The sequence below is a fragment of the Siphateles boraxobius genome, unplaced genomic scaffold (genome assembly GCF_051911475.1).
Source record: "Siphateles boraxobius isolate OS27281-9 unplaced genomic scaffold, OSU_SipBor_1 12, whole genome shotgun sequence".
NCBI lineage: Eukaryota > Metazoa > Chordata > Actinopteri > Cypriniformes > Leuciscidae > Siphateles > Siphateles boraxobius.
The window spans coordinates 33,020,039-33,044,172 of record NW_027508722.1 but is presented as its reverse complement, the minus strand read 5'-3'; the positions used below and the strand labels follow the sequence as shown (position 1 = coordinate 33,044,172).

At 38.9% G+C, this 24,134-nt stretch overlaps 1 protein-coding gene across 1 annotated transcript; it reads left to right on the top strand.

The window, feature by feature from the left end:
- Window positions 1-204: 204 nt before the first annotated feature.
- On the top strand, window positions 205-16,197 carry LOC143714229 (uncharacterized). Its single transcript, XM_077205313.1, has 7 exons — window positions 205-240; window positions 1,498-1,560; window positions 1,974-2,167; window positions 4,943-5,097; window positions 11,210-11,673; window positions 14,415-14,623; window positions 15,748-16,197. Exons 2-7 carry the CDS (start codon window positions 1,545-1,547, stop codon window positions 15,958-15,960), a joined length of 1,251 nt encoding a protein of 416 aa, XP_077061428.1. The 5' UTR covers window positions 205-240; window positions 1,498-1,544; the 3' UTR covers window positions 15,961-16,197.
- Window positions 16,198-24,134: the final 7,937 nt, after the last annotated feature.

The following is a 24,134-nucleotide window of genomic DNA, read 5'->3' as shown; positions in this document are numbered from 1 at the left end:
GAAGCATTAAGAGTGTCAAACAGCGCCATCTTGTGGCAGGTCAAACTTACAGCCGCCAGAAACCCAAGTGAAAAGAGATCCCGGAAAGAGATCATCACATATAGCCTACTTTTCAAGTTATGCATTTGTGAAATTCTTCTAACCATGTGATTTAAAATATGTGTCTTTACAAGCTGTATATATTTGGTACATGTACTTGCTGCAGGACAGTTGGAGAAGGAAACTGGAAAGAGAATATATGTAAGTAGACCAACTTATATTTTAGGTTTTGATAAGACTGTGTAATATTTTTCTTGTTTTGTTTTTTACATGTACAGTACATCATGATTTTGTTTAAAGTCAATTATGTGGTACTATTCTATTCAGTCACAAAATTTGAAATAAAAAATATATATTTCCCCCTTAAAATCCTCAATGATGTTGTCTGTCTTCATGAACAGAAAGTGCAGTCTGAGGTTATCTGGGGTTATCTAACCCTCATTGCATATGTATTCCCTCCCCCCAAAACCAGGAAATGACACGAATGATAGTTTAAAATTATGTATTAAAATTAAAATTCTATTTTGAATGTAATCCGTAAATGAAGGTTATTAAGTTGATGATCCATGTGTATTTGAAAAATAAAAAGGCATATTGTTTATTTTCTGCCTGGGTATATTTCCTCTCTCTCTCTCTCTATATATATATATATATATATATATATATACACACACAGTATTTAATCCCCTGCTGATTTTGTAAGTTCGTCCAGTTAAAAAGAGATGAAGGCTCCATAATTTTTATGGTAGGTTTATTTTAACGGATCGAGACATTTTTTTCTTTCCAGAAAAATACATTATATAAAGGTTGTAAATTGATTAGCATTTGATCGAGGGAAATAAGTATTTGATCCCCAACCAACCAGAAAGAATTCTGCCTCCCACAGATTGGTTAAGTGCCCATGTTGAACACAGATTAGTCCTGCCACTGTAATAAATTACTCCTAATGTCAGCTTGTAATGTGTATAAAAGAAACCTGTCCACAGAATCTGTATCTTCCATTCCAACCTCTCCACCGACATGGACAAGACCAAAGTGCTGTCAAACGTGAGGGACCAGATTATAGACCTGCACAAGACTGAAATAACAAGACTGAAGTAGTACATATAGAACTACGGCTCTATATACCATATAAGGAGAATGGCCCTTTATTAGGCCCATTCCTATTCTCTACCTACAGTATATGAGGCTCATTACTGATCTGGCTTATATTAGGACTCATACTCTTCTATCAGCCTAGACACAATAAGTATCACCCTGATTGGCCAGACTCACTGATGACAAAGACACCTTCATTTTACAAATCTGCATTTTTATGAACTTTATAAACTATGTAAAAATGCATTGTTTAACACCTATTGATTATACTGTATAATAGGCAAGGATTGTAAATTCACCACTTTAGTCATCAACAGACACTTAGTACTTGCGTCACATGTCTTTCTGTTGTATTTTTAGAGACCTTATATTAGGAGGCTTTGCCAGTGTGCACACTGTAGAAAACCATGGCTGAAAGCAAAGGTGAGAGACACTTTCTACTTCAAACTAATTCATTCTGCCTAAAATTACAATTCCCTTTTGATACAGTTCACCCGCACTGCGTCTAGACGCATATAGGGAAACTCTGTTTTATCCGAATACTTAAGCCTGATTGATTCACGTCTGTGCTTTTCACTGTCTTTGTGTATCTAAAGTCATTGTTCATGGGTTATAAATTAACTCATTATAATATGTGCATTATAGTTGACCATGAATCAAAGCATATTACAGCAAACGTATTGTAAATTGTTTCCTGAAGATGCACACATTCATGCCCACAAATGTTTTAAATGCTCCCAAGATTCAAGAGCATTTATTTGCACAGTATACTGACCCATTTCACCCATGTACCCCAGAGGTTGTTAAACATCACTAATGTTTGTTTTCTATCTCAGAGCTTATTGTCAGTGACTTCTCATGGAGTCCAGAGTTTGTCCAGGATCTTCATACGTCTGCGGAGCGAACGGCTCTCCTCTATCACCTGAGTTACCGGTGTCTGGGTAGTATCCCGAAGCTGGAGCGTCTGATCAGAGAACAAGCTGTCGAAACACAACTGCTGTTTGGATCCTCTGAGACTGTTCTGATGAAGGTAAAGCTTAAACCATGACCTAACAGCTGGATGGAGCCCTGAACTCAATACATACAAAAATAGATCAAAGTGACATTACATTAACCAACCATTCAGAAACGTCCGTTTCGAGCCTTAATTGTCGAACTTCTTCGGGCCGTCATCTTGTTCCGGGTCCAACTCCGGTTCAAATTGATACGGTTGCACAGATGTGTCCTCAGAGACTCCCGCTGCTATTCTTTCTCCAAAATATACCCTCAACTGTTGTCAAGACAACACTCCACGTGCGACACTCCTTTATTCATCATCACCAGCATTGTCAGCAATCAGTGATCCGTGATGTCTGGCTTACAGAAAATAGTTCACCCCAAAATTAAAATTCCATCATTATTTACTCACCCTTGTGTTATATGAACCAGCCTGTATGCTTGAATTTTCATGCACCTCTTTTCCATAAAATGACATACAGTTCATAGTGCCCAGTCAAGCTCCAAAATGGACCTAAAAACATACACACAAACAAAATTATTAAGTACATATGACATATGTGCTATATTTTGTTCATTTCATAAAGTTTAAAGGGGTACTGTAATGCCCTTTTCACAAGATGTAAAATGAGTCTCTGATGTCCCAAGTGTGTATGTGAAATTTTAGCTCATAATACCCCGCAGATATTTTTTATAGCATGTTAAAATTGTCACTTTTTGAGGCTGAACAAAAATGCGCCGTTTGTGTCTGTCCCTTTAAATACAAATTAGCTGCTGCTCCCGGCGCAGAGGGCGGTGCTTCAAGAGCTCGTGTGTTAGCAGTTCCGATTTAGAGGCTGACATTTTTTCGGGAATCCCACGGGTCACGGGATTCCCGTGGGATTCCTGCAGGATGGGAGTCATCTTTGCTATCAATCACGGGATTTGGACGGTACAGGATAAATGGTTAACGGGAGCAGACGGGAGCGGGAATCAACCAATAGCAAAGACGACAAAAAAAGAAAAAGTAAATGCATCATTTTGTAGTTTCCTTTTAATACGCCTACAATGTAACGCAATTAAAAAATAACTACACGACCCAGCCGTCCCAGAAGCCATCAGTGCTTTTTGTCACGGCTTACCGCCGAAATTCAAAGAGCAGTGATGGAGGGAGCTAACAGCCGCGGAGAAGTCGATGTGGCAAAAAATGATTTACAGCGCAAAGTAATGACATGTCTATTAAGTTCACAGAACTGGTCGGAAAGTCTGAAATATTAATTACGTTTATGAGAGTAGAATGTGACGGTGATAGCACAATGTACGCTGCTTGTAAGACATGCTTAGTCTTAGTCAAGTACGCAAGTGATTCAGGGACGAGCGGTTTGAAGAAGCACACTTGCAAAGCAAATTCGGGAAAGAATCAGGCAAGCATCGCTTCGTTCATCAAGCGAAAATTGCCGTATATGGGAGCGGTACAGGAGCGGGAGTCAGTTTAAACAGGAGCGGGATGGGATTGGGAGTCAATTTACCAGGAGCGGGATGGGATGGGATTATTTTTTAAACTTTGGTCTGGGAGTGGGACGGGACAAGATTTCTTTCTATGGGAGTGGGACGGGACAGGAGTGAAAATCCACTCCCGTGTCATCCTCTATTCCGATTACCTCACGCAGACATGCAATGAAAAACTTTTAGCCTTTTATGTTCAAAAAAGAGAAGAAGTGACAAAACATGTAGAATGTTTTCCAGGAATATCTGCATTGGTTTCTATTGCAATGACGTTGGGTTGGCAGGTATATGCCAAAAACAACAACAACCACAACATAGAGGGGTTTGCAGTACAGTTGTTGTCTTATTTACAACATGACAATGTGTAGCTGCCGAACTGGATTATACATCTTCTGAGGCAGTGGCAGAAACGTAGGAGGCAGGTATGTGTGGCTTTATTCCGTGATGTTGTCTCCGCCAGTTTTAAATATATGTCTCCGTTATAGTGTCATATTCTGGTCGTCCGGCACTTTGCAACACCTCAACCTTGTTTCTGCAGCAGTTCTGCATGTTTCCAATAACAACATCTGACATTTACGCCATGAGAAAGTCATATAAACCACACAAAATCCAATCTGAGCAGTCAGACTGAAACAGATTTCCAGAAATGAGATTTGAATAGTATTTAAAACCAGATATAAATGTAGCTCTAAATGGATTTGTAAGAATCACATTTCATGTGATTTTTTTGTCATTTACACTTGCTAAATCTGAGCGGATTTAAATCATTTATGCACCGGAACTGACAGTTCTCATTTCATGTGGGGCTGGGCCCCAGTTAGATAGCCCAGGTCAAGCCCATTTGGGCCCCACATGGGTGTGCTGGCTTAGAAGCAGATCACCCAGATCAGGAAGTCTTATGAAGTAAAATAATAGCTTTATGTGAACAGAATTTGAATTCTGTTTTTTATAATAGAACACAAAATAAGAAGTTTTCAATCTTTACCCAACAATGACAGTTCACAGTGTCTACATCTGTCAATCTCCAAAAAAGACCAAAGAACACCATAACGGTAGCTCACTATTTAAGTACTCATGCACTACTCCAAGTTCTGAACAGAATGCAGTTTTGTAAAAAAAATCCAAACAAATCCCACAAAATTATTTATTTGTCTTAAAGGTCATGTCAACTAATGTTTTGACCAGCTCATCTTATTTACTTTCAACTTTATTGTCCTTAAAAGGTAATTTGTTCTGTAACACTGAGCTTGGCAACTAATGCACTGGGCCAACAGTTATGACATACTAATGACTGTACCTGTGGATAATTGATGTTTTCTCTTAGTGTGTCGGCACGAGTTCCAACTTGGTCACCTCCCTGTTCCCGGGGCTGAAGCAGGCTATTGAAATGAACAAACCCAAACTGGCGGTGACGTACCTGGAGAAAACCAAAACATGGATCGATGACATCATTAGAGCAGTGGATGACATTGTAAACAGGTGAAAAGCAATATCATATCATGGGGTTGTTTATGAAACATTTCATGGCAAAAAATAGTTTCACTTTCTATTTCCAGTGTTTTCCAGTAAATAAATCTTTAGCCCTCTGGGGTCTGAGGTGTTTCTGGGTCCTGGAGGAGTTCTGACATGCTCTGACATTTATAATAATAATAATAATAAATTTTATTTAGAAAAGCGCCTTTCAAGGTACCCAAGGACACTGTACAAATTGGTATAGTAAAGAACATACAAAAGTACACAGTACATAAACAGTACACTGTGAAGTACACAGCACATAAAATGCCAAGATGCAGAGAAAATATAAACACCCTCAAATGGTATACATGAGTGCATTGAACAAGAGCTAAAGACAGTGCAAACAAAATCAGCGGGCTGACAAGTAAGCTAAACTAAAAAAATGTGTTTTTAATTTAGTTTTAAAAATGGTAACACTTGTACTTTGGCGCATCTCAAGTGATAAGGCATTCCACATTTTAGAACCTGCCACACTAAAGGCCCTGTCACCCATGGAGTGAAGTCGAGATGTAGGAACTGCTAATAGACATGTATGACTAGAGCGAAGGGTGCGGGATTGCAGATATGGGGTGAGGAGATCTGATAGGTAGGATGGGGCCAGATTATGTAGGGATTTATAAACAAGGAGAAGGACTTTATAATGGATGCGGTAGTGGACAGGAAGCCAATGCAACTGCTGGAGGACAGGAGTAATATGATCCCCGGGCCTGGTGCGGGTAAGCAGCCTTGCAGCAGAATTTTGGACATACTGCAGCCTATTTAAGATTTTTTCCGGAATGCCGAGAAATAGAGCATTGCAGTAGTCAAGCCTTGATGTGATAAATGCATGTATGAGTGTTTCTGCTGCAGATGAGTTGAGCGAGGGGCGTAGTTTGGAGATACTTTTGAGATGAAAGAAAGATGTTCTGGTGATATTTTTAATATGTGACTCAAAAGAAAGAGTAGAATCAAAGATTAGGCCCAGATTTCTGACTTCCGCAGAAGTTGTAGTGAAATAGCCAGGGATAGATAGCTGCAGATGTTTAAGTTTTTTTAGAATGTTAGGGGTGGAAATAAGAATAGCTTCTGTCTTATCTTGATTAAGTTTGAGAAAGTTTTGAATCATCCAGTTGTTAATGGCATTTAAGCAGCTAACCAGATTGGATAATGACAATGTGTGAGTGGGATTGGTGTGAATGTAAATCTGAGTGTCGTCTGCATAACAATGGTAATTGATACCATAATGTTGTATTATGTGGCCAATAGGAAGGATGTAAATTATGAACAGCAGGGGACCTAGGACAGAACCCTGGGGGACACCATGTAAAAGGGGTGAATTTGGAGATCTGAAATTCCCAATTGAAACAAACTGTTGTCTATCAGTGAGATATGATTTGAACCAGGACAGTGGAACACCAGTGATACCAAGCAAGGTCTCCAATCGAGAAAGTAAGTGGTTGTGGCAAACAGTGTCAAAGGCAGCTGTAAGATCGAGGAGAATGAGAATACTGACATGGCCCGAGTCAGCGGCCAACAGGAGGTCGTTGACTACCTTAACCAGGGCAGTCTCAGTACTGTGCATGGCCCTGAAATCAGACTGAAACTTTTACCAAAAGCCATGACAATTGAGGTACTCTTGGAGCTGTTTGGCAACTGTACGTTCAAGGAGCTTAGCAATGAACGGAAGGTTAGAGATGGGCCGATAGTTCTTATAATCCTCTACAGCTGCCCCAGGCTTTTTCAAAACGGGAGTGATAGCTGCCGTTTTGAGAGACATAGGAACAGAGCCCAGAGAAAGAGAAGAGTTTATTATTTGAACCAAGAGGGGACAGAGGACAGATAGGCAGACCTTAACCAGTGGGGTAGGCATAGGGTCAAGGAGGCAAGTGGTAGGCCTAGACTTACTGACAAGGTCAAAAACATCCTGTTCATCAACAGGTGAAAAGGCAGAAAAGGATCTGTTTAGTGTTGCACAAGGGGAGGGGGGAGCATCATCTTGAGTGGTCTGGTTTGTCTGCAGCTGATTATAACAAGCAGTAACAAGCAGTGCTATGTAATGCTGAGTTCAAGTTAGAAGATGATACAAGGTTTATTAGATAAATACAAGGATAATACCCAAGCAGGAACTTAAATACATAGAGATGATTAGCTAAAAGACGAACAGCTGTGATGATGATTGTTAGTGTCCATGGTGACTGATGAGTGGTGGGAAACTAGAACAAAGCAAAGCATGTGAAGAGTGAAAACCAAAACAAACTGAACATGGTGACATAGCGCCCCCTCCCTCTAGGCACGTCCCCGCACCGTGAAGAGTCAAGTCAAGTCACCTTCATTTATAAAGCGCTTTTAACAGTATGGATTGTTTCAAAACAGCTTTACAGTTATAGTAGAAATTACCGTAACAGATTGTTTAGGCTGTACAACAGCATTAGGATAAAGTTATTTTCCAGCTAAAGTTAGTTTTGATTTATTCACTTACGTTGCGAAAATCATTAGTTATTAACTTAGGGGCCGCTAACACAACAGCGTTCTAACAGAAAAACTCTTAACACACTCCGGCCACCCATCCGCATAAAACAGTGCCAGGTGTCTCGAGAACATACTCCCTGAAATAGATTCGAAGGTGCAAATGATTATCCGTTATCTCTGCACAAATGGATCCAACAGACTGCGGTAAACCTCGTTGTAAAAAGATACTTTTATTAGCATAGACGCCATCCTTCTTATGATGTACTAAGTACATCAGGATTTATGGGAAGTGTTCCTGGTTCCGGCTGATCTAAACTATGCAGCCTAACATTGAATTATAGAAGTCTATAATGTGTTGTGTGTATGCTAAGTCAAAGAGATGTGTATTTAGTCTAGATTTGAACTGACAGACTGTGTCTGCTTCCCGGACAATGTTAGGAAGACTGTTCCAAAGCTTTGGTGCTAAATAGGAAAAGGATCTACCGCCAGCAGTCGATTTAGATATTCTAGGTATTATCAACTGGGCAGAATTTTGAGATCGCAATAGACGTGTAGAACTATAATGCGTTAAGAGCTCGCGCAAGTACTGGGGAGCTAAACCATTTAGTGCTTTGTAAGTAATCAGCAATATTTTAAAATTTATACGATGTTTAATAGGGAGCCAATGCAGTGTTGACAGAACCGGGCTAATATGGTTATATTCCTGGTTCTGGTAAGAACTCTATCGGCTGCGTTTTGGACCAGCTGTAGTTTATTTATTAAACGTGCAGGGCAACCACCCAGTATAGCAGGGGTAGGCAAGTTCGGTCCTAGAGAGCCGCTGTCCTGCAGAGTTTGGCTCCAACACTGAAAAAAACCTCACCTGCCTATAGTCTTAGTAATCCTGAAGACATTGATTAGCTTGTTCGGGTGTGTTTGATTAGGGTTGGAACTAAATTCTGCAGGACAGCGGCTCTCTAGGACCAAACTTGCCTACCCCTGCAGTAGAGCATTATTAGACAGTAGATAGAATATAGACAGTATTCTAGGTTATTACGTGAGGACGTTTTTTTGTCCAATAATTAGAGTCTCTGTTTTTTCAGAATTAAGTAGTAGGAAATTGCTAGTCATCCAGTTTTTTATATCAGCTATCCATTCCGTTAATTCTGTGGATTGGTAAGTTTTGTCAAGGCGTGAAGTAATATAGAGTTGAGTATCGTCAGCATAACAGTGAAAACAAATGCCATGCTTCCTAATGATATCTCCTAAAGATAGCATGTACAGAGTGAACAGTAACGGTCCTAGTACTGAGCCTTGTGGTACACCATACCGAACTTTTGACCGATAAGACATCTCTTCATTTACTGCTACAAACTGATAGCGGTCAGATAAGTATGATTTAAACCATGTCAGTGCAATTCCACTAATGCCAAAATAATTATTTTAAAGAATGTTGTGGTCGATAGTGTCAAATGCAGCACTAAGATCGAGTAGCACTAATAGCGAGATACAACCACGATCGGATGATAAGAGCAAATCATTTGTGACTTTAATGAGAGCTGTCTCAGTGCTATGATACGGTCTAAATCCTGATTGAAAATCCTTGCAGATACCGTTTCTTTCTCAAAAGGAACATAGTTGTGAGGATACTGACTTTTCTAGTATCTTTGACAGAAAAGGTAGATTCGAGATCGGCCTGTAATTGACATTATGTAGGATCAAGTAGCGTTTTTTTAAATCAGTGGTTTAATCATAGCCAGCTTAAAGTGTTTTACGAAGAGGATCTGTGATATCTGGAATCATCTCTTTCAGTATAGTCGGTAAAAATACCGCTTTGTTTTCTTCCAGTTTCTGACCATTTTTCTGGCTGCTCTCTTAAGGGCCTGAGTGTGCTCGTTGTACCATGGTGTTGGGACTATTTTCTTTCATCTTCTTTAAGCGCAAAGGAGCAGCTGTGTCTAAAGTGCTGGAAAAGAGGGGGCCCACCTCACTTCTCCGCGGTTGTATGGAATGAAACATGCTCTGGTTCTGGCTGAATCAGGGCTGGACGCTTTACAGACACCTAATGACGGTCTCCCTCCAGTCCAGCCATGTGGTGTCTTTGAGGTCGATAGGGTGGTGGAGGGTTGACCCGATCCAGAACAAGGTCTTCAGGGTCTTGTCGTCGAGGAGGCAGGTGATAGCCAAAAAACAAAAGAAAGAAAATCATGGCTTTCCTGAGCCAGGACGATAAATTTCTCTCTTCTTTTGGTCTGGTTTTCTGTAAGGCTAAGTTGAAGAAAGATGATGATGGTTTTAATAGGTTTATACAAGGTTTATTAGATAAATACAAGGATAATGGCCAACGTGCGAAACAGCGTGCAAACATATCACAAACAATACCGGACAAAGAACTGAACACAAGCAGTAACTTAAATACACATAAAATGACGATGACATGATATTTTTCAGTTGTTTTCCTCTGTGAACATGCGCTAAATGAATGTATGACAATTTTGTTGCTATTTGGAGTTTTCAGATTTGAAAACATTTAAACATTTGTTCTGCGATACCGTTGCTCTCACTAATGGTCTGAAAAGTGTGTATAGTTAGGCTATGCTTATTTCACTTTTAAGTGTTAAATAAAAAACCCTTTGTACGTACCGTCAGATGAAATCCTGAAGGCGTCCATGCTTTTTCCGTCTATGCAATAAATGCACATCATTTAATCAGCACGGATTTCTAGTGCATTTACTGGAACATCTTAGGTAATATCTATGGTTTGACCCATTTCAGAGACGGCCAAAATCAGAATTTAAAATGGACTGAATAAAGCTATCAACGAACTTGACATGCAATACCGAGCTGACTGACATGTATGCTCCTGAGAGCGACCGATTCTTTCACAAATGTTTGTTGAACAGTCTGCATGCCTAGGTGCTTGATTTTATTCAACTGTGGACATGGAAGTGATTGGAACACCTTAATTACTAACGGACTGTTCCGGTCCTTGATTCTGATTGAGTGAGCGGCGTTCGAAGACGTTGTAAATTACTCAACAAACACCTGTGACCGCATTACATTAGTATAACTGCGCAACTGCCGTTTGTGATTCTTTTTTGCTGCATGTGTTGCTTGGCAACCTCTTTGGAACTACATTGCTTGGCAGAGGAATAAATGTGTTATAATGTTACATTATTTGTTGCTGGTGTTTATTTTATGAATAAAAAAATATTAAAATTAATATTTTTATGGTGTAACCGTTTTATTAAAGCAATAACACCCTTGAAGCAGTGTTTTATAGTGAATTTGGAACAGCTAAAGGGCGTTGTTAGGCACGACGCAGAGTGGAGTGATTTATTCACTGTAAATCACGGCTTTGCTTGGCTTACTGCTTTAATTTGGAGGGGTGTCCCAATACTTTTGGCAATATAGTGTATTTACTGGCAAGCAAGACATAAATACTGATTAACAAAAGTAAACATGACCTCCTGAAACAACCACTAACAAATTCATTGACCACCATAAGCAGTGCAGCTCTAAAGAGTAGTTACATACTTACTCACTAACACAATAAAACGGAATAGCACCATATCTTTACACATTACACACAATGTACTCTTTATCCAATCACAGTATGCATTAATTTATCTGAATGCACGCTATTCAGGTATGATCAACAAAACCAACGTGTGGCTGAATGCATCAGTGATGTGATTCAAGAACAGAATGAGACTGAAGTAAGACAAACTCAACAATCTGTGGAGATGAAGAGGGTGGAGACAGCTGTGGCCAATCTTAAGGAGGAGCTGGAAAAAAATGCCAAAGATATAGAGGAAATTGAGAAAACCAATCAAATGAAAAACTCTGAGATACAGAAATGTGCTGTGAATGTTTCTAGAAAAAAACACAGTGTTGGTATCCTGTCCTCCTTGGTGCCACATACTCCATCCTTCATTAATTCCATCTATAATGCCATCACTGCCCCTGGTGTTGATGATAAAAAATACGATCTCAGTGTCGAACTGTCTCGTCTCACATCTGAAAAGAGAAAACTGCAAAACAAAGAGGCCAAACTCAATGTCGAACTGATAGACCTTCAGCTGAAGTTGGACAGTTCCAACATAAAGCAGGGTAAGTGTCTGGTTTTACTGTTTAGAAAACAGATCTACTCTTTATCATATCTTCATGTTCTACCCTTTGCTATTGCAGTACTTCAGATGTAACTGTGCTTACATGAAATATCCAACACAATCTCATGAAAGTGCGTATCTATACCACGAATGTTATTTCTCGTGCCAATTATACGGCAAAATGGTTTTAGCGTGTGTATGCTACGCACTAAAACCACTTGGGTAGGATTAGGGTGGGGAGTGCGTCCGTATTACACGCCATAAACTGCGTAGCATATGCACACAAAAACTCTTTTTGGCGTATAAATGCCACGAGAAATAACATTCGTTGTATAGATACGCACTTTCATGAGATCGGGCTCGAAATATCTGACTCATCTGAACATACAGGTCCTTCTCAAAAAATTAGCATATTGTGATAAAGTTCATTATTTTCCATAATGTAATGATAAAAATTAAACTTTCATATATTTTAGATTCATTGCACACCAACTGAAATATTTCAGGTCTTTTATTGTTTTAATACTGATGATTTTGGCATACAGCTCATGAAAACCCAAAATTCCTATCTCAAAAAATTAGCATATTTCATCCGACCAATAAAAGAAGTGTTTTTAATACAAAAAAAGTCAACCTTCAAATAATTATGTTCAGTTTGTTTTACGGTGTGTGCTTTAACCTTACACCTTTAACCTTATTATTTATTATCCTCAGGTTAGGTAGAGCAAGTCAAATCTGACCTAAATCATAAGCGTTCAAATGGTACTTACAACTTGTTCAGAAGACTCCTCTGTGGTTTAGTTCTTGCTCAAGGTTTATTAACAACAATACTGGTAGACAATTGCTTGCAATTAGTATAATAGTTATTTATTAATATTCCAAAAATAAAAGTTAAACCAAAACTAATAGCAAAGTTACAATATAAAGCAAGGTATAAATTAAAGGTACAATCAGCTGGTTTTCTGGCGTCGAGAGATACCGCTAAATCAGTATCTGCTTGTTCAGTCTTCTCATCAGTCTTTTATACTCAAACAGTTCACTGCCGAAGTCAAACTCTCTTCTGTTGTCATCAACTGGAGAGCTGCCAAGTCTTCCATGACCCTTTTAAGGTGTTTCCGACGTAGCCTGCCCTCTCTTCTTGGCTCTTTTTCTCTTGGTTCTCCGTTTCTTCGTCTGTAAAATATACCTTATCTACAGCATTACATTTTACTTAAAAGCAATTCTTATCTAATACATACATGCTCTACTCTAAGTTACTTAATATAAACATCTACTACTTTTATAAGGTCAAGTATACATGCATAATTGGTATTAATTTTTGTATATAATTTCCAATACATTTTCATGCAGCATTACAATTTGGGTTACATAAAAGTACTACAAAGGAAAACAGACATTAATCAAGACAGAGTAATTGCAAATAATCATCTCCATTAACAAGTTATGCACTCATTATTTGGTCGCCAATCCTTTTGCAGAAATGACTGCTTCAATGCGGCGTGGCATGGAGCCAATCAGCATGTGGCACTGCTGAGGTGTTATGGAGGCCCAGGATGCTTCGATAGCGGCCTTAAGCTCATCCAGAGTGTTGGGTCTTGCGTCTCTCAACTTTCTCTTCACAATATCCCACAGATTCTCTATGGGGTTCAGGTCAGGAGAGTTGGCAGGCCAATTGAGCACAGTAATACCATGGTCAGTAAACCATTTACCAGTGGTTTTGGCACTGTGAGCAGGTGCCAGGTCGTGCTGAAAAATGAAATCTTCATCTCCATAAAGCTTTTCAGCAGATGGAAGCATGAAGTGCTCCAAAATCTCCTGATAGCTAGCTGCATTGACCCTGCCCTTGATAAAACACAGTGGACCAACAGCAGCAGCTGACATGGCACCGCAGACCATCACTGACTGTGGGTACTTGACACTGGACTTCAGGCATTTTGGCATTTCCTTCTCCCCAGTCTACATGCAAAATTTGCTTTCATCCGAAAAAAGTACTTTGGACCACTGAGCAACAGTCCAGTGCTGCTTCTCTGTAGCCCAGGTCAGGCGCTTCTGCCGCTGTTTCTGGTTCAAAAGTGGCTTGACCAGGGTCCGGTCACCTCTTCTTGTTGTGCAGCGTTTTTTGCCACACTTTTTCCTTCCCACGGACTTCCCACTGAGGTGCCTTGATACAGCACTCTGGGAACAGCCTATTTGTTCAGAAATTTCTTTTTGTCTTACCCTCTTGCTTGAGGGTGTCAATGATGGCCTTCTGGACAGCAGTCAGGTCGGCAGTCTTACCCATGATTGCGGTTTTGAGTAATGAAACAGGCTGGGAGTTTTTAAAAGCCTCAGGAATCTTTTGCAGGTGTTTAGAGTTAATTAGTTGATTCAGATGATTAGGTTAATAGCTGGTTTAGAGACCCTTTTCATAATATGGAAATTTTTTGAGATAGGAATTTTGGGTTTTCATGAGCTGTATGCCAAAATCATCAGTATTAAAACAATAAAAGACCTGAAATATTTCAGTTGGTGTGCAATGAATCTAAAATATATGAAAGTTGAATTTTTATCATTACATTATGGAAAATAATGAACTTTATCACAATATGCAAATTTTTTGAGAAGGACCTGTACATAGAAATGTTAAAACATTTGAAAGAATAAATATAAAGTAAATGGCATCTGTGTGTGTGCCAGAGTATCATGCGCTTTACACAAACTGATCTCTCATAAATCAGAATCTGCTGTATGTTGTTTCTCCAGGTTTAATCCAAGCCAGCGTTGTCCACCTGAAGGATGTCCATTCCTGTCTTTCTGAAATCCAGAAAATTCTGGTTCAGCTTAAAAAGTTTTGGGAGAAAGTGGAATTTATGCTGGAGCGTCTGAAAAACAAGCACTTTGTTAATGAGTTCCTCACTGATGATCATGACACGAGGAACCAGTTTCTGCAATCTATTGAAATAGCAATAAAGGTAATTTAAAGTTGCCCTTGATTTATTACTTATTTAAAGTCTCAGAAGTTAAAACTATTCTTACAAACCTATATGTTTATTCACGGGTTGAATGGAGGCTGTGTCTGTAATATCTCCCTATTCTAAATATGTTGCACTATATGGAGTTTCAGACAATTTTGTGTAGTCCTAATTCTGAGTGAACAGTGTAATTTCCTAAATAGGTCACTTTTTCATACTTTAAAAATGATTAGGAGTTTAAAATATGATAATTATGAGTACTGATGTACACCTAATGTTCCTATATTGCCCACAAGCCAAAGTAGACTGCAATCTAAAACAAAAACCAAAACGAGATAATCTGTTCCTCAGATCTCTTCCCAGAAACATGGCCATTGTATTTCAAGAAACCAATTTATTTTCCAAGGTTAGGTACATACTGTCCTGGTCAGATTTATTGGCACCCTTGGGTAAATATGAGCTAAGAAGGCTGTGAAAATAAATCTATCATTTTGATCTTGTGTTTAAAAAAAATGACAAAAAATGAAATCACATTATGAAATAATTTTTTTTTTTCCCAATACATGTTGGCCAAAATTATTAGCACAATTCTTATGAGTAAAACATTTCTGAAATATATTCTCATGGGTTTTATGCACACAGGGAATAAAAGTACCCCAAGTCCACTGTTAAATACACACCGTCGGCTCTTTAATGTTGTGGGTCTATTTTTTTTGCTGGAGGTCCTGGGCATCTTGTTCAGATACAAGGCGTCATGGATTCTATCAAATATCAACAGATAAAAAACAAAACCTGACTGCCTCTCCTAGAAATCTTATAATGGCCCATGGTTGGATCTCCTTTTTACTTCAATGAAAGGATAGATTTTTGTGAGTTTTTTTAAATGAAAGATTAAAAACAATTAACAATGCAGATTCATTTTCACAGCTTTTTCCCCTCATATTAACCAAGGATGCCAATAATTCTGACCCGGACTGTACTGTATAGTATATGCAATGACTTTCATTGTGTAGAGTTTCAAAACTAATGAGTGAGACAACTGAGTGATTTGGGGAATATATTGAGTTTATGTATTTTTAGTAAATGTGTTGTAAAAAAAAAATCGTGTGCCTTTAATCTTTCAGTTTTGGAATACATTTGGTCAGAACTGTCAGAAAGCAAATAGCATCTTATACGTTCAGTCCAAGGATGCTTATCAGTTCCTGGAGACCAGTCCTTCCTCACTCTCAGAGGGCCACTGGAAAGAGCAGTATGAGACTGTGATGAAGAAGCTGAACCAGATCAACTTCCAGGAGCCGTCCACAGCCGCCATCACTGAGTGCCATACAGATATCTGATGCTTCCTTAAACACACTTAAATGCTCCTTACAATGATATTTAATACATACAGCTTTTTTGTCATTTTAACTGCTTTAAAAATGTAAATAAAAAAAAAAATTCTTATTTGTTCAGTTAAAATTCAGTAACTATTCTTTGTCAATTTGATGTTATTTCTATTTCTCGATTGTGCCTTTGGTTAAAATTGCTTTCATCATGTAAGAGCTTCTGATCAATAAAGACAAAAGACATCAAAACATTTAATTGTAGCCAAATCATTCAAAAAGTTATTATTATTATTATTATTATTATGGGTACATTTTATTTTGATGGCTTACTTTAGACATTTGCAACTACATGTCAACTTACTCTCAGAGCAGAAAGGCCCAAACTTTTCTACAAAGAAGGGCCAAAATACCCTGCGCGTATATAGGCAGGAGCCATCTTTGGAAAACAGACTCGACTAGTCGAACCACGAACGCCGTGCTACGTGCTGGTCGATAGTCACAGTTCAGCTCTCCTTTAAATAAAGTCTCAGAAGGAGAAAGAACCCGTCTGGTTGCTCCTATTAATGAAACACTACAATATATATATTTAAAGTAGTTTTTGTAATTTCTGTCAAAAATGTGTTGGATTTGTAAACAATAGTTGCCTGACTACACTCTGGGCTCACCTTCACTCACTCTCAGCAACATTAAATTATGTTTTATTAACAAAGTTCGGGTGGAGCACGCGCAGATAATTAACACGAGTGGAGAGCACTCAGCAATCAACGATAAGAGGTGTATATACTCAGCAGTCTCACCTCAATTCATTGACAGTTTAGCAGCATCCCTCCACCACCCCTTCTCCACACTTGTCCTAATCATTTACATACGGGGGGGAATACTCCGGGTTCGGGCCGAATTCCGAGTTTAGGAGTTGCTGCTCCAGTAGGATCTTATGATGAATTTTGAGTGTTTAATGTTTTTAATCATCTTTGATTCATATACATGTTTTCCCCAGTTTATCATCACGCCATCTTAAGATTATATGACAAAGTTTGCCCAAATTAGTATTTTAATGCAAGATTCACACAATTTACATATTGTTAGGCTATCCATATTCACAGTATATATCAAGATTTGTCAATGTTCCTAGACAACCAATCAATTAATGCAAATTGGGTGCATGAAATGGCGCAGATATAGTGCATGCGCACAATTGTAAAACAATAATAATTTCAGGATCTTCGAAGGCCCCTCATACGCCAGGTCCCTATGAACTCTTGTCACCCTTTCCCTCCAATTATGACACCCCTGTTTATGTGTATGTTCATTAAAGTGGGACGGTACTTGTGTGTCAACCATTTTTGAGATTTCTAAAAATGTGGAAATGTGGGTTCCACAGCCAAACCAGTTGAGAAACCACTGTTATACATCAATATTAGTCTGATTTGTCATCAGTGGAAGCATGTGTGACTGCTGGTGACCAATAATACATTCTTTTCTATATAACTGTTTGTTCAGAGTTTACAGTGTTAAAGAGGTCTATATGGAACAGGGTTGAGCTGTAAAGCGCCTTATATATATATAGCGCCTTATATTCCATTCTAAAATTCACCATGGCAACAACAACTCACCCGTCACATCACAAATGATCCTTACAAAACAAGAAGTTCTGTTTGTGATGGTCTAATGGATTTCTCTCTAAACACACACACACACACACACACCATAATGATTGTGTACAGCGTCAACACTCCAATATTTGGCATTACAGAAAGTTCATGAAAAGTGACATTTCACTGAACTACACATTCATCTTAGTTTAACTTTCACAACCTGCAAGGACTGAATGAATGAGGCATTTATGTAGCGCTTTCATATCTACTACTGTACACCCAAAGTGCTTTACAATCATGTGACTTAAAAGGACAAAAGAGGTCGGTGTCTCTTGTGTGTAGAATGCGCTATCATTGGCTCTAGGACGCGCGACGTGACGTAGACTACATCATCTAGCGCGTCTGTCTTGGCAGCTAGCCAGTTACTACCAAGCGTGTAATCCATCAGCCGGAAGCTGAAGCCTCGCAGGAGCCGCCATTGTAGCAGAACTTCACCTGCTGTTAGCATTCCTCTGACTCCCATTCATTTTGACGTCACTTTGACAGCGAATAACTTTCCATCCGAGGCGTCCAAAGACTTAATTTGTCCATTATTTATTTCTAAAGAAACACGACAATGTATAAAAGGCTCCATTACTTTGTATCTTACGTTATGGCCCCGTAGAAGCTGTTTTTGTAAAAATAGGCTAACGATTGCGTGATAACCTCGCGACTTTCTGTCGCACAGTAGAGAAATTACCATATAGACAGAAGGAGAAGCTCGCAGGCAATCTTTTACTGTCTATGAGGCAATCAGGGGGACATAGAGGCATAAAGTCAAGAAGCCCATAGATAGAGAGTCCATAAAAGCAACGGGACAAAATATTTCGACGTGTTTGAAGAATTAGGTGATTCAGATTTGTCTTGGCACAGGTACTAGAAGATTTACAACTGTCAGACTGTCGTCAAGCTCAGTTTGAGCCTGCGCAGTCGCTCAGCCATCAGGCAGGAAGTGCAATAATCGGGCTTCAGTTTTATCCGTTGAAAAATCAATGGGGTCGCTGTGTCCATTTCTTTTACTGTCTATGGTTACTACAGGCGGCAATTAGAGAAGCAGTGAAGAAGATTGTACGTCACCATCGTTCGCTAGCGTTAACATGGGTGGCGTGACAGAGGACGAAGACGACAGTGTGTTCACAAAGACTGACAGGCCAGTAAAAAAGAAAATGAAATATTCGACATACTTTAATAATGACTGGATGAAAAATGACGATTACTCCACATGGCTAAAGCCAGCACCAGGTGACTCACTGTGCAAATGCAAATCTAATGTCATCCCTCTACTTATTTCTTTAGCAAAGAGGAAGCAAAAGCAAGCACAAGCACCAGTATAAGCAATCAGGTCAGCTATAAGTTAAGTAAGATAAGTAATACTTGAGATGTTTAAAATATTCACGACTATGAACAATTTTACAGTAAGATTCTTACTGCACAAAGGCCAATTTTGTCTTCTGGGTCTAATGTCTAATGGACATTTTCACTTGTGAGCAAAGCGGTGGCCAGGTCATCGATATGTCCAGGTTTTTTATCAGACATCGGTGGCAACCCTGAAAGCCACTAATAGTGAAGCTTGAGTCTGTGCCAGTTTATTTATGTTACATGAGTCAACTATGACGTTTACTTGACTGACAGGACAGCCGTTTCGGTGCTTGCCTAGCAACATAAAAAGAAAGCAGCAACCTGAAAAACCCATTCAGTGTGATCGGGGCCTCTGTCACACCCACTCTCCTCCCTTCTTCTCACAGCTATCCACTTGAATTTTACAAAAAGATTGTGAGGTAGACTTGAGCTGAAAGAGGAGGGGTTCATGACCCTTTAAAAACGGACGGTCGCAAGAAAACACGTCCAGAGCTTTACATCATCTAATGGCACGTTCGGTGAAAATGAGCTATAGAGGCAGGATTGTGGTGGCTGCAGGGACGTCACTAGGCCCTTTTTAGGGGGGCTTGAGCCCCCCTAAACTTCTGCCTAGCCCCCCTAAAAATTTGGTGATTAATATACACAAATTTGTGTTCGCTTCAGTCTTGTTAATCAGATTCAGCTCATTCTTCATCTTCAATCCGCAGCAGCGCAGCAGAGCAGAAAGCACGTCAGAAACAGAGGACAGGGTGTGTGTGTTCATCTGAGCCTCATTGGTTTGTCCCTGCTCGTCAATGTCAGAATATTTGAGATGACCAATCAAATCAAAGTAGGCGGGCTTTATGTTCACAGACGCTGCGGAGCGCGAAATCCTCAAATTGTAGCAGAGCAACTCGACGCTTCAGTGTACGATAAAGTGCGACTGCGAGATAAGATGTAAGTAAGTAGTAGCTAAACTTAACGTTTCATATTTGACAGTTTTTTTAGGTCATTATAAATGTTAAACGAATGACAAAAAATAATCTGGCAAACTAATTTAACGTTATTTTAATTTCGCCATCCACATGAACTGCCTTTGTAACTCATGTAACTTTTGCCTGCCCTAATGTAATAATTAGTTTACGGTCATTGTGAGGGGACAATAAACATAGCCGTTTTTATCATGTTAGGCACATGGTTAATAATGAATGTGTACATATTGAGAATATAATACAAATTGTAGCCTTTTGTAAATTAAAAAAGCTCAGCTTTATAGGAGGGAAAGAGAAAGGGCAAGATGAGAAGACTGAAAAAAAAGAAAGGAGGATGGAGATGAGGAGAGAGCAGGTGTTGACAAACAATTTACTGCCCGCTGACATGGTTTTAAAGCTATTTCTTATCCTTTTTTTATGGTCTTCAAACGTCTAGAAATGCACATATCAGAGAAATACAACATTTGAACCCCCACCCCCATAAATTTAAGACCTCTTTGATTATAAAGCCCTGTCTATGGCTCTGATACAGAGTGAAATTGTAAGTTGTTTTTAATTATCTGCTTACCTTTAGCTATGTTTTCTTGAGGTAAAAAGGAAAGGAGATATTTTGGTTTGCTATGGAAAACTGTAGCAAAATGCAAGAAATGGTTAACTTAGCAAGCTAATCAAATTTCACTATGACCTTAAAATTCTGGTTCTTGGGTTAAACTGTATGCAAGCCAAGCTACACAGCGAAATTACACTCTGATTGAACCAATCCACAGCGCAGTTACAGTAATTAGTGTATTTAAATAGCATTATGTGGACAACTTATCTTATATAGAGAGGAATTAGATCAGTATGCTATTACTTTATTATACATTTACATGAGGAGACAGATAGCATTTCAGTCATTGCTTATAGAATAACTCATCAGGAGCAAAGTCTGGCCTAAGTAAATTTCCCCATGCAGCTTTGATAAGTCTAAAAGCTAACATTACAGTAACTTTTCTTTAACACAGTAGAAATGGAAGAAGAGGATATGTCTGTCACGTTTTACTTGTTAACATCTTGGTTTCTTGACTGGTTGTTGACATAAGTGTAGCTCTAGATGTGAGTGCAAAGATTTTGCAAACGCAAGTTAAAAATACCCTGGGGGCTAAGCCCCCCCTGTCTTCCAATCCTAGTGACGTCCCTGGGTGGCTGCAAAGAAATAACTACTGTCATTATGTCTAATGTTAATTAAAATAATTATACAATTTCTACTGTTCATTTTGATTACGACTTTTCTTGAAAAAAAAAGCGAATTTCACAATGGTCATTGGAGAAATCCCACTGAAGGACAGTGAGTAAAATCTTCTGATAACGTTTCTTACAGAAATTCGTCTGAGGTATTTTGATCGCTATATGGTCTTTAATCTGCTGTCATGATGAACATGTCAAACTAACGGTCAAAGACTTCAGATTTTAGCCTAGATCAGAGGAATAATTTAGGATTTGCAAAATTTGTCTCAGACTGCCAAATTCGTACAGTGTGAACCGAAATACTATGTTGAGAGAGTGGGCTCTGTCAGTAAACGTTCGTACCAATTACATGATTTCTAATTTGAGCATCTCTGTAGTCTATAATCACCTCTCATTGTATTACTTCTACTGGAGTTCACGTTGGATCGCGAACAGTAGGCAACGATCCACACTTGAGGATTAACTTTGAAGCAAGACCTTCTTTGAATTGACCCTCGTTCACAAAACAGTCTGTCAGAATATGATTTGCGCAAACAAACGTATTTTGGAAGTTTAAGTGGAAGTTTAATTGCACAATTCTGACTTTTTTCAAATGCGAGTTATAAAGTCAGAATTTTGAGATATATCCTTTTTTCCTCCAAATTGGACTTTATAATTATTATAAAAAGTCAGAATTGCGAGATCTCAACTCGAGACTTTTAGAAAACACGAGATCAGATGAGATGTTGCCAGGCTATATGTCAGTGCCATTATTATTACAATTATTATAAAGTTATTTTCCTATCTTTTTTCAAAATAAAAAAGTCTCGCACCTCAGAAAAACAAACTTTCATGTCCTGTCAGACGTCACTCTTCAATTGCTGCTTTATCACGTCACTATATGAGCAAATGAAATCACCAGCATGCAGAGTCACAGTTACGTTGCCAATTAGTAAGTTAGGAAAGTGCCACAAGGTACCAATAAAATATGTAATTGGTGGTACTCGTGTGTTACCAGGGAAGGATTTGCATGCAAGTATGATTAGGATCAGGATCCATTACAATTCATGCTAGCATTGTGTATATTTGGTAACTAGTTTCTGTAACCTAAACCCAAAATAACCTACCACTTTTCATTTCACTATGTGCTATTTTCTATATTTTTTAGGACATATCATCTTAATAACATAATATTGTATTATGAAAAATATGTTTGGGGCTGCTATTTAATTGCCTTATATATTGTTTATTTATAGAGTTGGTGATATTCTTACAATTTATGTGTATATTAATTAAAGTAGGACAGTACGTGTGTGTGTGTGTGTGTGTGTGTGTGTGTGTGTGTGTGTGTGTGTGTGTGTGTGTGTGTACCATTTTTGAGAAATAAATGTGGGTCGAGGCTTAATGACAATGTGAAAATGTGGGTCCCACAGCCAAACCAGTTGAGAAACCACTGGTATACATCAATATTAATCAGTGTGTGACTGCTGGTGACCAATAATACATTCTTTTCTATATAACTGCTTGTTCAGAGTTTACAGTGTTACAAGTTTCTGTCCACACACACACTTGAAAAGCGACAAATTACACTCAACTACACGTTCATCTTAGTTTGTATGTTAGGAAACACTGACACCTAGTGAAAACACTCACTGATTTACTAACAGTTTCGTCACAACTGTACTTTTATCCTTCATATGCAATACTTTATGGGAAAAAAGTAATAACATTAACAATCATAATAACTGTAATTTTAATTATACACACCTCTGTGTCAGTTTTATGGTTTCATCGATTCGATGGTAGGTCTATGCTAATTCAATAAATATTCATTGTCTTTTCTTCCTTAAAAGAATAATACAAAAACTGCCAACAGGAATGAAACATTTTAACACGTGCACATTTAAAATATTGAATATCTTTTTGCGCTCAGACAAAATGACAATTGTCAAGTGTATTTTAAAACATCATGGCTTCCCACACTTGACAAGGCAAGGAATCGACCAGACTCAGGATTTCACTCGTTCTTCAATTTTTTTGACCAGTAAACAAGGTGAAAAACCTTTAGACATACAAAAATAACAAATTAAACAAATATTTCCCATCAAATACAACAAACACAGCAAAATACATCAAGCAAAAGATAAGTTGGTTTAACACATCGATTAACCATTACTTCATTATTTATCACCCCAGGTAAACAGTGTAAATCAGGCATTGCATGACCAGAAAGCCAGCTCTACTTTTAGACCCATTTCTATGGCGGCAAATCAATGCCAATAATAATCGAGCGCACAACTGATGTTGGCGCGCGCGGTAAATGACTTTCGCGAGAGAATAACAGATCTACACGCGAGGGAACGGGAACTCGCGAGCTCATTCATACTCTGCGCGCGCTCATGACATCTCCTCTGCACATACAAGCCCTCGCGCGCACGCATGATCATTTCTATGGGAAGCCAAACAAACCAAAAGTGGGACGAGACAGCGGGAGTTTACAGAGCTTGCGCCGCGCTGACATGTCATCTGCGCGGTTCAATGGTCCGAGCCACGCGGCCGATTCGTCAGCGCAGCGCGGACGTGTTTCCTAGCGACACCCAGTGGGCAGCGCGGCGCGAACAATCCTCACCAGCGCTGACCAATTTACGTAAACAGCGCAGCGCAAACCATACATACATGCAAATAAATGTACAATAAAGAAACCCCTCCTTCCTTACAAAATTGTGGTTCTCTGCTGAAGTTTAGGAGTTTTTCCCCACAGAAGACAAAGAAGAAGAAAGACAAGATGAAATACATACATTTCTTATGTTTATTATCTTTAATTCATTCATAAATAGGCCATATCTGTGTATGAGAAGAAGCTTTACTCTGCAGAACATGATCCTCCAGGGTCAGGACTAAGTGTTAAATCTATAAATGAATGTGTAAAGTTGGGTGTCTGCATGCAAGTCACTAAGAGTTTTGTTTAAAACATTCTTTTTTCCCTCCCCTTCCTGCAGTAACATTTGTTCAGTTA

What these genes read in the sequence shown, in the direction of transcription:
- LOC143714229 (XM_077205313.1), top strand. An exon ending in CTGAGACTGTTCTGATGAAG is followed by an intron (nt 2,168 to 4,942) that starts GTAAAGCTTAAA and finishes GTTTTCTCTTAG; the next exon opens with TGTGTCGGCACGAGTTCCAA. An exon ending in CTATTGAAATAGCAATAAAG is followed by an intron (nt 14,624 to 15,747) that starts GTAATTTAAAGT and finishes TTAATCTTTCAG; the next exon opens with TTTTGGAATACATTTGGTCA.